The sequence below is a fragment of the Mytilus edulis genome, chromosome 3, assembly GCF_963676685.1.
Source record: "Mytilus edulis chromosome 3, xbMytEdul2.2, whole genome shotgun sequence".
Classification (NCBI taxonomy): Eukaryota; Metazoa; Mollusca; class Bivalvia; order Mytilida; family Mytilidae; genus Mytilus; species Mytilus edulis.
Genome location: NC_092346.1, coordinates 20,011,573 through 20,025,374, shown reverse-complemented (window position 1 = coordinate 20,025,374; position 13,802 = coordinate 20,011,573). Strand labels below are relative to the sequence as shown.

The window sequence follows — 13,802 nt, the reverse complement described above, 5'->3', positions numbered from 1 at the left end:
GGATTTATAAATAAAAACACACTTCTGAATAAAACTTCAAAATAGAACCATTATTTTTAAATCCCTTTTATGTGTGCGATTGAAGGAGTTAATATTGCAAATTAATTGTAGATTAAAAATATGAAAGTTATTAATTGTTAGCTATTTCATTCAGTGTAATGCATTACAATCACTTTACTTAGGTGAAAAAGAAAATTAACAGAAAGATACAGAAGTCTTTTTTTGTCTGGACCATGATTAATTGAATTATAATTTAATAAAACATCAGGATGTTCTTTGCACAGCAAACATTGGAAAAACTCTTCATCAAGATATAATAAACTGTATGGTTTTTACTAAGGTCTCAACAACTGAATTGATATACTGAAATGCTACACGTTGAATAATGAAGACTGCTTACTTGATATAAATATACTTTTACAGATCAGTTGTAAAGAACAGTCCAGAAATGGTTAGATCTTCTCTGATGCCATTCTTTAACAATGCTGCTGATGATCTGGCCCAGGTTGTAGAAAACCTAATGAAAGGACGCTTCAGCCATGTGAAGGGAACAATCACTAGAGGCGCCACTAGTCTGGACTATGTACATATGGTGTTACTTCCTGTATTGTCTTCAATGTTTGATCACCTAGGACGACATCACTTTGGACCAGACTTACTGAGTAGGATTTCTGTTCATTATGTTACAAAGTCTTTCTTGTTTAAATGTAAAGTAACAGTTTTGATTTAATAGTGGCTTTGCCATATAAAAAGGTTGATACATTGGTAAAGATTTTCTGTCTTTGAAGTAAATTTAAGTTTAGAATGTCAAAAATTCATAATGTATTGGGAACAGTATATTGATAAGGCCTACAAAAAAAAAAATGTTAATGTCTTAGGTCAACTTAACCTTATTTTAAAATTTTAATTATAACATGGCAGATACCAACTTTATCAACTGAGAAATAATCAAAATGCGTGTAAAAAAATATGATAAAACTCTTGTTATTCATAATTATAAAAATTTGAAAGAATATTTCTCAAATAACAGCAAATGTTTGTTTTTTTTTGTTTTTAGCTGGAGACATACAGCTGTCTGCATACAGAATACTGATTTCCCTGTATTCACTTGGAACAACTAATTCATCTGTTGTGGAAAGGTAGTGTACACATTTGGAAATATTAGACTTCAATATTTTGATCATTACAGTTGGTGTTTTACTGAACGATTATCTTATTTTAGATAAAAATTGAGGCAATGTCAATATGAATACTCTTGGGTTTAAAAACATTGTATTCAGTGAATTATATGATATTTTAGCTGTATGTTTTAATTTGAATAAACATCACATGACAAAATGCAACTCAATGATTGGCACTGTGCCAGAAGTTGGATGCTATTTTTACCTCATGTAAGGTTTTTGCCTGTGTAACCCTTACAAAAAAAACCCAAATTTTATTTATCAATAAACTTATCAAAAATACCAGGCTTAAAACACAAGTTTCTTTTCCAAAAGACTCATCAGTGATGTTCGAAAAAGAAAAAAAAAGTTAAAAAGGCCAAAAAAAATAATTGAAGAACATTGATCCGAAAGGTTTTGCCAAATACAGCTTACACATCTTGTTATCAAAATGCATATTAATGATTTCAATAAGAGAAATAAACTGTTATCAGCTGTTAGATAGTAATAATTATATTTTATTTGATGTAGGGAAACCATTTTGTCAGAATTGTCAAGGTATAGCATGGTGTGAAGCTTTGTTGCACCTACAGTTATTTTGTTATTTCTTGTTTTAACTCTTGTTTTTTTAAAACACCATCACTAAAACTGTGATCTTCCTTAATTTTGTGCATGTCATCATAAATGTAGACATTTTTAGGGTCTTTTTGATGAAAAGGAAAATGTATTAATTGTTCAAAATCATTAATGATGCCTTGTTCACACGTACATTTAATTCGAATGTGAATCAAATTCGCTACTTGCGTTCACACACTCGAAAATTGGTTCGAATTGGCTAAATCGCATTATCCAATTTCGCATTAGAATTGTGTTTTTTGTTAATACGAATTTAAAGTTAACGTCGTTCAGATAGTACTTAGGGAATATGACGTGTATTTCAATTTGAATTATAATTTGCGTTTGGACCTAAAATGTATCAAATGCGAATTAAACTAATTTTAATTAGTAAATGTGAATCGATTTCGAATTACATGTAAATGCAGCATAAGAATCAAGAATTTAAAAAAACTCTTTTTAGAACTGTTTACATAAGATGTATACATTATTTTTTTTCTTTTAAGGATGTTTGCCCCTCTACTTTTTGAATTTTTGCCAGATTTTCGGAATCCTCTGGTTTTATCCATGTAATAACTTTTTAAAAATTTGCCCACTAACCCCTTATTTACTTTTCATATTTTTATAACATAATTTTAAAAGCCATATTTAAAAATCTTATGAAATCCTTGTTACTTTTTCATAGTTTTTTAAACAAAAAAGGTGCCAATGTTAAGTGAAAGAAAAATCTAGAGAGAATTATTTCCCGCCAAAATTTCAACGGCTTCAATGTCGAAATCAAGCACACGGACCCTCCATTTTTTTCTGCTTTTTTAGTTTCTTTATTTAGATACTTTCAATCTATAACAGTCTTTTAAAAAGCTTGTTATTTTTAAACAGAGTAGCGAACACCCTTAAATCTGTCATGTAGGAAGTCACATCTTACTGTTACAAGAATGCATAGGATTTCATTTCCAAATTTCCAAAAAAAATATTTAAGATTATAGGTGTCTAAAAATTGTAGTAGCCCTTATGGTCAGTATTCTTTTTTTTTTTTACAGAAAGCTGCAAATTTTAATGCTAAAGCTATTTATTTGAATTCAATAAAATACAACTGTTCTTTCACAATTTAGACCAATGAAAAGGTTGTATAGATATAAGTATAGAGCCCTGAAGTACCTTGAATTTCACATTTTGAACTTTATTTATATGTTTGTATAAATAGGATGAATATTTATGTCATCTTCTTGTTCTAATTTGTTCTTATTTTACTTTAAAAAAAAAAATTAAAAAAAATTATTCTGCTTTCTCTCAATGTATATTTAATTTGTCACATATATATTATTTTTACAATAATAATAATGGCAAGTTTTCAGAAAACTGAACATTTTGCATTTTGAAAAGTAATTTCTGATATTGTTTATTTTTCCTAATAATATTTAAAACAATTCTGTAATGAACAAGTTGAAAGATGATATGCAAATCCTTATATGCAGTTAGACCTTGTTGATGTAAAAAGAGAAGCAAATACAATCAAATAAGCCTAAAATGGTAATTCAACTGGATAAATCAGTTTGCAATTTTTTCTTGAATAAAGGTTTAAAAAATGGATACGAGAATAATATGTTGTTTAGAATATGTTTTTTATTTGATATAATTGTTGTAAAATAGGCCATGATATAGTCCTTGAATGATGAAAAAAACTTTGATACAAAATGTTACAATAGAAATCCAACATGTGTCAACCAAAATATTTTTATAAGTGATCAATTTATGTTGAATTTTTACTGAACCTTTCTTAAATGGTTTTCTATTTATTTAATATCATTTTTTTCATTTGCTTTTACTCTATATGTGCTTGACTTCCAATAGAGAATTTTTTCCATTACAATATCTTTGTTTTTGACCACTTGCAGGAAAATTGCCGAACATATGTAAGGATTTTGCGTTGAAATTGTGACAAATGTAGCAAGGAGTAAATTATAGATTCCCCACTTTGTGTATGCTTTCTAATCTGAAGGGCTGAAAGTTGCCCAAAGATCTTCAGAGAGTTTCTGAAAAATACATGTTGAATAGTTTGAATTTGGAATGTGCAGCTGATTGTGAAATATTAAGCATTTGAAATTTTAAATATTCCAACCCACCTGTCAAAAAAAGGTTGTAAAGGCATAAAATGATAAATTTTAGAATTTTTTAACTCCCAGCTCTAAAAATCATTATTTTCATATGCCCGTCTTTTTATATGCTATGGACATTTATTGTAATAATAACAACAGTTATGTATTCAAGTTGTGTTAGGAGAGAGAATAGTGCTATAAGAAATTATTTTTTAAAGAATATATTATGTCTGTTAATTAGATTACTGACTTGCCATTGTTATTCCATAGAAACATAGAAGTGTGTTGTATTTCCTTTAGTTTGATATGATTTTAGTGTAGAGATGTTGATTTAGTTCTACATGATAAATCCACTTCATCTTGCATAGAAACATAGAAACATATTTGCAAACTGGTTTTATTCTGATTGAATCGTCATGTTTAGAAATTAGTACAATACTGAAATTGACTTTATTCCATTGATTTCTAAAAAAAACACTTTGACAGTTGGATATTTTCCTCTTGTATAAGAGGTGCTTTTTATTAAATTCTCTCTGAATACATTTTTCTTAATACTGTTTAATTAATAAGATTTCATTTTGACAAGGTTCCATATGTAATGATAATTGTATATTACCGGTTAAGTCCACAATATGCATGAAATGTTTGCCACTGGACATCCAGCAAACTTAATCTAACAATCAGTATTATTTTATTTTATACAAAGGCATAGACCTGCCTTAGGAGAATGCCTGGGTTCCTTTGCAAGCTGTTTCCCTGTTGCTTTCTTGGAGCCAAACAACAACAAATACAACAGGAACTCAATACTGTATGGAATAGAAGGCAGAATTTCAGAGCACTCTCTAGAGGCTCAAGGTAGGATAAAAAATATAGGAAAATATTGGCTGTTACAAGTTAATAACAGCGCCTGATAAACCTTACTGGTTTCGGTCCTTAAATGGACCATCTTTAGAGGCTGAATGGTTAAATTGTGTTTTTGGTCTCCTTATATAGTTTAATTGGATTAATTTAAACTAATCATTGCAGAAAAGAAAGCTCAGCATTCATTTGTATACTGAAAGATAGTTTGAATTTTAACATTATTGTAAAATTGGATTCAAAACTCTGATCCCCTTTAAGGCCATTCATGAGCAAACCAAGTACCAAATGATTTTCTCAAAAGGACAAAGCAAATAAAGACGGATGCACATTCTTTGAAAACTAGAAGTTCTAGTAAATTGTTTGTGGATAGTTAGTTTAACTCCAAGAATAATGAATTTATTCAAATTCAATATGACAGGTAATTGCTGTGTCTAAGCATTTTCCTTCTTATTCAAGAAATACAAATGTTCAATATTATTTAACAAATTTTCATGACCTCAGTTTTTCAACTTTTTAATGTATTTTCTTGAGCAGAAGTTATGGACCAGCTTAAAGAATGTGTCCCAGAACTTGAGAAAATCATCACAGAGATTGAAGAACTAGCAGAATCTGGGGGCAAATATCAAGAGGCTCCCCATGTGATAGAGGTTACACTTCCCATGTTGTGCAGTTATCTCCCTTACTGGCTAATCCAGGGAAAACTGATGGCGGATGGGTAAGTCGTTATAAGTCTGCAAACTTGTATTATTGCATTGAATTTTTAATGTATAGGTTTCTGGTAACAATAGATAATCATTACATTTGTCAGAACAGCTTAAGTATTGTTGCCAAGATGACAGAATTTTTTTTTAATTGTTCCTTATTGTGGAATTTTAGACATGCTCATTTAAAAAAAGATGACTTGTTTCATCATTTTTTTATTTTCGTTTCATTGAACTTTAAATTTGTATTTTAATTTAATATTTCAGTTCAAATAGAGCTTCCACAGTAACAGAAGAACTGATGAATACAGTTTTGAAGAATGTACTGAAACTTATATTAAGTAATATTGGTACACTGGATGCACCATGGATGAACAGGATAGCAAGTATGTGGAAAGGGCATATGATTGATCGTATTTTCCAATATTAATTTAAAATATCTCTGTTGATGGTTGTGATATAGACATAGAGAGGCTTTTTGGAATGATTTGATATTTCTTTTTGTGGAAAGCAGTGATGTAAAATTTAGATCTAACAATTTATGTAGATCCTCACAAAAAATCTAAACCATATGTTACTGACTTGATATCTAAATCTTCCAAGGCTTATCACTACCTTTTTGATACACATAATATAGTGCATTGTAACACATAATAAAATGCATATATCATTACATTTTATACATCCTATCCATGAACATTTCCAGAAATTTATTAATGTTATATATCCTCAGATGTTCCACCACAAAACAATGTTACACCTGTCAAGAAAATTACATAAATTTTGCAAGGTGCAGGAATCTAATGTATTAGAAATAAATATCTGGGAAATCCTTCACTATTTAGATATTGGTCATTGTAAATGAACTTATTTCTATGGATGTAAATTGCAATGTATCAAAATCAAGTATCTTAATCACAGCTCGGACTCAGCCCATTATTGCCAGTTCTACACCTGATATGATCAAAGACCATTTCTTGCCTATTGCTATAAAATTGAGGGAGAATGGTAAAGCCGTGGACCTAAAAGACAAGAAGCTGTTAGCCTCCAAACATGGATCTAATGAAGTAGCTGACTTAGAAGCAGAAGTTCAAACTGTAAATATCTTTTTCTTTATATTGTTTTTGCTTAAAAAATCAAAGAAAGCTAGATAAAAGGAAGTCATTAGAGTAAGAATGTGTATTTAGATTGGCTAGAAGACTCTGATATCTAGTAGTTTTAAACAACAGTCTCTGATATCAGATTGAGTGTTGTTTCAGTTAAGGGGTATGACATTTTAATTGAGGTCCTACATCTTTTTATCACATATTACAAAACACTTGTAAGTAGCAATTGGTTTATCAAGATGTTATTTCTGCATTAGTTGGAAGCACTGTGTGTCAAATTACTTTTCTGGATTTAACAACAGCCAATGAGAGAGGGTTAAATACATGAAAAACTATACAAGCACAAAGCATAAATGTTAAAATGATGAAAAAAAAAACTTAGTTTTAAAATTTCAGATCATTAATAAGATCTTTACAAAAAGAACTTATATACACACCATATTGTAGAGAATTCTCATAAATTGCTCTTATATTTCAGGGTTATTGTACATTGGTTAGAGATATCTATGCATTTTATCCACTCCTGATAAAGTATGTGGACTTGCATAGGTCCCAATGGTTGAAGAATCCTATGCCAGAAGCTGAGGAATTGTTTACATGTGTAGCAGACATTTTTGGCCTGTGGTCAAAATCATTGGTATGTATACTGCAGTTTGGACATTAAGAATATCCTGATTTGTATTTTACTACATGTATTTGTGTTCTATCCATGAATTGATTATTCATGTAATATTCCTTCCTGTATTTTATATACAATCTGACTATTGATCAATCTCACAGCACATGTCTTTTGCTTGGAAAGAAACATTAAAAGTTGAACTTCTTTTATATATTGCTTACAAAGTTCTAAACTTCCTTGAGATACTTAATCTTCAGATTTTAAAGAGGTTTTTATACGACTGTAAAAATTAAAAAAAAAATTGGTTGTAAATTGGTATCACGTCGTCTGTCATCAGCGTCGTCCGAAGACGGATGTTTTCCGGATAATGACTTTAGTATTAGTAAATAGAAATCAATAAAATTTTAACTCAAGGTTTATAACCATGAAAGGAAGGTTGGGACTGATTTTGGGGTTTTTGGTCCAAACAGTTTAGGAATAAGGGGCCTAAAAGGGGCACAGATAAGCATTTTCGTGGTTTTCGCACAATAACTTTAGTATAAGTAAATAGAAATCTATGAAATTTAAACACAAGGTTTATGACCACAAAAGGAAGGTTGGGATTGATGTTGGGAGTTTTGGTCCCAACAGTTTAGGATTTCGGGGTCAAAAGGGTCAAAAATTGAATTATTCGGGTTCTTTGACATGTTGAATTTAACCAGGTATTTAAATCTTGTTTTCAAATTGGTCTGTATTAAGGTCCAAAGGTTCCAAAATTAAACTTTTTAAGTTCTCAGACCACATTCATTCTGTTGTCAGAAACCAATTCTGTGTCAACTATTTAATCACAATCCAAAGTCAGAGCTGTATCAAGCTTGAATATTGTGTCTATACTTGCCCCAACTGTTCAGGGTTCAACCTCTGCGGTTGTATCAAACTGCACCCTGTGGAGCATCTGGTTCTAGCTTAAAATCACCAATCCGAAATTTGGGATTAATCCTGTAAATGTCTCTTTATATGATATAAAATTTTCAAAATTCTTAACTGAGCAAATCTAAACTCCAGCTGAAAATATTTTAATTTTGCCACCTTTATTAATTTACCACTGTTCCTAATGTCACATTAGCTTAAACAATATTTCAGAGAAATACAGGTATCAGTGTAAAAAAAAAAGAAGATATGAACTGCATGTACATAAACTTTTGGTCCTTTAACAATGTTTAAAGGAATAGTTTGAGGCTTTGTTCTGTAGATTGAATGATTGTTTTTCCACATCAACAGAGTTATTTCCCTTGATTTCCCTTGACCCTTTTACACATAATGTGACAACTTTTAACATCAACTTTTTATTTAGAATTATTGAATATTAGCCTTCCTTATCCTAACTAATTTTAAACGTAATTAAAAATTTACCCATAGAACCTGCTTGTATATTTCAATGTGTATTTCTGAATGTTGCGTGTAATTGTGTGTTTATATATTTCTTTAGTGGTCTACTGGGAAACAGGTGAGTTCATTGCACATACAGGAGTTTAGTTATTTACAGGTGTTTAGTTATTGCAATTTACATTTAAATGCATGCAAAACAGCAAATTTTTATCTGAAAGGTGTCATTATAAAAACGCTGGTTTCTGATGTCTGTTTTAAGCTTTTTGACATACATGTATACTGAAATATATTTGTACCGTCCTGAAATGTTAAAATGAAATGCTTGGCTATAGTTATGAAAGAATGATCTCAGTAGCTAACAAAAATCTTGCTGTTTTGCTAATAGTCAATCCATGGTTCAAAGAAAATGGAAATGGAGGGAGGGGGATAGTATATATAAACTGCATAGTGATTTTTACATAGTCAAGTCAATAACATGTAGACAGTTTTTCAAAACAATTGGAAGTTATTTAAAATATTTTAAAAATAATTTTATCTCTGGTTTTCCTACTCAGAATCAGGACCAAATTGTTATTTAAAACATTCACAATAGACATAAAGGAAAGTAACACTCTCATTTAGTTCATTATTGATAAAAGTTTGGTCATGAAATGAAATCGTTGATTTGTAATAAGTATAAAGACTAAAAAATGGATTTCTTCTACCATTGAAAACAAATTAAATATTACTATAATTTATTTTTTTACAATTTTAGATTGAATTGTCTGTTATTTTTATTTTTATTCAGTTAAATATTTTTGAGTATTTTTTATGCAATTTACCAGTAGAAAGCACAAGTTTTGTTTTGTGTCACCATCGTTAGAATTTTGCAAATCATGGATTAAAAGGATACAAAAAGGGTCTGACTATTCTTGAGAGTTAGAACACAATAAATATAAGATATGATCTGTTTATTAGTGCATATCATTTTCATGATTGTATACTTGGATATTGGAATGCACCAAACTCTCTTAAGTTTGTACAGAACTCTTGGTGCTGGCTTTTAATACAAGCTTAAAATACAAGTAACATGCAGACTTACTTACAAGCACATTTTGAACATATTGGGAATTATGGGTTTGGAGAATATTGTTATTAACACTTTTATACTTTTATATATGTATATATATATATGCATGCATTTAATTTTTCATAGATTGGGGAATAAATTGCAGGATTTAGACTTTACATGGCCCACTATTGACTGAGAGATGTAAATTTGCAAGTATACTCAAATTCTTGTTAGTTATATCAACTGTTGACAGATGATTAACAATTCTTTATTGTTTCAGATGTTTAAGAGGGAAGAACAAAACTTTGTGATGGCTAATGAGATAGACAATATGGCCCTGATCATGCCCAGTCAGTCAAAACAAGTCCAACTACCACAGTCTGAGTTACAACCAGAGGGAACAGTGAAGAAAACTACTAAAAAGAGGGAGAAGAAAAGACTAGAACCTCATAACAGTTTAAATGTAGCTTGTCTTAAGAGACTGTTACCCATTGGTCTTGGATTCTTCAGTGGCAGGGAACAGGAGTTACTACAACAAGCCAAACAGAAATTGATAGATGTAGGTATTTTTTTATTGTCCCTTTCAATTTAATGGATAAACAATCTTTATATTCGGGTGGAAAATATTTTTTCTTTATTTAATGACATATTTCTTTGGATTCAAGTGTGGTTATATTCAAGAGAACAGTCAAAATTCTTTTTAACTGACAGTAAAAAAAATGTAGTCAATAGGATTTCTGTTAAAGCTTAAAATCATCAGAAAAAAAGTTTACTTGATGATTTGAAAACTGTAAACCAACTTATATTCACAGATACTGTTTCCATGTTAAGCCCATTCTAGCTATTTTGGGGCATTATGATTTCAAGGTTTTCTGCTACTGTTGTTATTTAAGTTGGCTACAGTACTAATTTGTAATTTAATTTGTGAATAGTGTTTTCCATTATTAACCTTGATTTGGGTTGCTAAAGATTTAGAAAGCTAGGCAAAGATGTGATCTGTACACTAGGGAAGGTCATAAATGCAAGAAAATTGAAAAGTTTACTTGTGATGTTAGAATTGTAAGGAAGTTAGCTTATATAATCAAGATGTTCCATATAAATATAAAAAAGAAGATGTGGTATGATTGCCAATGAGACAACTATCCACATCAGACCAAAATGACACAGACATTAACAACTATAGGTCACCGTACGGCCTTCAACAATGAGCAAAGCCCATACCACATAGTCAGCTATAATAGGCCCCGTTAAGACAAGGTAAAACAATTCAAACGAGAAAACTAACGGCCTTAAAAGTACTGTATAGAAAAAAGAAGCAACACAAATTGAGAGTAGTGACATTTGAAATGGTATTATGTTAAGTGTTTTTGTTCTAAAACAGTGAAAGCAAGATATATATTGTAGTATGTAAAATATGTTAATTATTTTCAGAGTTTTGCAGAAGAAATGCTTATGGTACAATGTTTTGTTTGCATTCTCCATAATAGATTTATTTACTGATTTGCCTTATAAAATACAAAAATCAGTTTTCAATTTGATAAAAAAGAAAGCTTTGTTAGGAATTTGTCAAACTTTGGAAGGTATCTCAAAAATATACAAATATCTGTATTCTGTACCAAGATTTATTTAGTACTTTTACAAGATTTAATGGGTGTGTTATTTGTCAAACTACAGTGATCTTAAGAATTGTAAATCAGTGAATGAATTTATAATGGTATATTGTTTATTTCTGGTTGTTGAGAAAATTTGTTAATGTTTACAGTTATAAGAATGACCAATATTTCTGACCATATATCTTATATAACTGTTTGATGTACTGTGTTTCATCAAATTTTTTCTTCTTCTTTTGATGACAAAATAAAGCTTTAAAAAGAGTATAATGAGGGGGGATAGGAGGGGTCCTGATCCCGAATGCCCGGGCTTAAAAACACGAAATCCCGAAATCCTGGGCTTAAAAATACAAAATCTCGAGGTCCCAAAATCCAAAAAAAAAGAATTCCCGGATCACGCAAGGGTCAATCCCAAAATCCTGAACTTAAAAACACCCAATCCCGGAATTCCGATAAAGGTCCTATCCCCCCTCTATAATATGTATATCTGGCAGATAAGTATAATATGTATATCTGACAGATAAGAACACCCTTTCAATTTTTACATGTGAAACTTGTTATGTGAAACTTTCCATGTGAAACTTGTTATGCCAAAAACCTTTGGAACAGATTTTTTATGCCCCTGCCATAGCAGAGGGGGCATTAAGTTTGTTGTAACCTTTGTTGGTCAGTATGTACGTCTCAAAGATGGTTTCTGTTCTCTAACTTTATTTTGCTTCAACCAAATGTCATGAAACTTATACACTATGCGTATTACCACAAAACACAGATCAAGTTTGAATTTTGGTGGTGAATTTGTTCGTTTCGGTTTTCTAACATATGTTTGCCTCAACCAAATGTTACGAAACTTAGACACAATATGTATTACCATATAACTCAGATCAAGTACAAATTTGGTAGCGTCACTTTTACAGTTTTCAGGTTATGTCCCTTTATAACTTAATGTTATATGCAAGCGGGGTCATCACATTCTCCATTTATTTTTTTTAATGTTCAATTTACACATAAAGTGCATAAGAATATGTATTGCTTGTCCTGTGTAAAATCAATTTCAAGTAAATACTTGGTTTTCATATATATGGTTCCCTGTTTCATAATAATGAAACACAGTACATAACAGTTCAATTCTGCATGAATTAAAAAAAAAGCACATTGTTGGTTTTGTTACACGTTGTCCTATTCAAGTTTTGTATTTTTAGTTAGTCCTATTTCAGCTGATATATTTCTTGTAAAACAATAAAATTCACTTTAAGGTCACGAACAAATTTGTAGAAGTTTCATTCATTTTTAACAAAGAATTTAAAGAAAGAAAAAAGTGGTTTTTTGTTGTTGTTTTTTTTTAATCTTGAAAACAAAAAAGTGTTCCTCTTGACCAATTTGCAAATCCCAGCACCCTGATTGTAATCATAATGTTTGTGTCATTAACCAAAGAAGTGAGTTATTTTCATAAATGACAAAGAAAATATGAAAATTCATTACGGAATAAGTTAATATAGTCTTGTATTTATGTTGTCTCAAAGTTTTAGGAAATATATGTATCATGTGTCACTTCTTGAATTCATATTTATATATTTTATTTTTGCTTAACATTTTAATCAAAGGGTTTTGTTTCTGTTTAAATGTATTTGTTGCTTTATATTCATTTTTTCATTAACACAATAATTTATTTCATGTGCAAATCACAACATATTGTTTTGTGTCATAATTTAATATTGTCTTGTATCATATAATATAAGCAAGAATGTATATATGTTTCTTTTTTCTTCTTTTAAAAATGTTGTTTTTTTATATTGTTTTAAAACTATTTTTGTTATTGTGTGTGCAGGAGTCAGAGGCAGATATAGAAGATTTCTTGTTGAAAAGTTTAGAAGTTGAAGAAGGGGTTAGTACATTACTTCATTTGATGAAAAGGGAAAGGTGTTAAATGTTACATTCTACCATTCTCGATTTTTATACGCCTGCAAAATACAGGATGTATAAAGTATACCAATGTTTTTCAGTATGTCAACATTTCGTACAATAACTCAATTTGGTTATAAACAATTCTCATGTAATTTAAAGGATTAACAGAAAAAAATCATTTTGTGTAGAAATTTTCTGTTTGAAACAATTGTTATTAAATACATTTTCATTTATACAGCCTACAGATGAAGCAGTAAAATGGCAGAAAGTTTTATACCGTAAGATAGGAGGATCAACCGATATGCAGCTAGATCAGTGCAAAGTTATCGACCGTATTTTATCAATGGCCAAGGTTATGCATGGACTGCATACCGTAAGTTTTCCTGGTTTTTTTTTTTTGCATTTTTATTTTACATCAAATTAACACTTGATTTTTAACTTATAACCCAGTAGTCTGTAGACAATCTGAAATATAATGTAGAATTAGTTCTTGTCGTAAAACTTAACTAAACATTTTTTTTACTTTTCTTTTTTTACCTAATTATCCAACTATATTTTGTCATAGGTCTTATTTTATGATCATTATTAAAAAAAACATCTTGGTTATCGTAGTTCCTTTGTATATAAAGGTCTTCTATTTAAAAAATGAATTAGATTTTACAATAAATTATTGTAGCTCGATTTCATACCAATAATTCCAACACTAAAAATGC

At 29.9% G+C, this 13,802-nt stretch overlaps 1 protein-coding gene across 1 annotated transcript in view; it reads left to right on the top strand.

Moving 5' to 3' along the window:
- Positions 1 to 13,802, top strand: part of LOC139515996 (ryanodine receptor-like) — a gene marked incomplete in the record, with an annotated part of 134,798 nt that overhangs the window by 87,247 nt on the left and 33,749 nt on the right. The window contains 13 exon segments of the mRNA XM_071305798.1: positions 424 to 662; positions 1,058 to 1,139; positions 1,692 to 1,718; positions 4,578 to 4,726; positions 5,267 to 5,447; positions 5,701 to 5,819; positions 6,355 to 6,530; positions 7,018 to 7,176; positions 8,627 to 8,644; positions 9,858 to 10,136; positions 11,009 to 11,032; positions 13,013 to 13,069; positions 13,328 to 13,462. Of these exon segments, the coding sequence (XP_071161899.1) occupies positions 424 to 662; positions 1,058 to 1,139; positions 1,692 to 1,718; positions 4,578 to 4,726; positions 5,267 to 5,447; positions 5,701 to 5,819; positions 6,355 to 6,530; positions 7,018 to 7,176; positions 8,627 to 8,644; positions 9,858 to 10,136; positions 11,009 to 11,032; positions 13,013 to 13,069; positions 13,328 to 13,462 (1,645 nt within the window).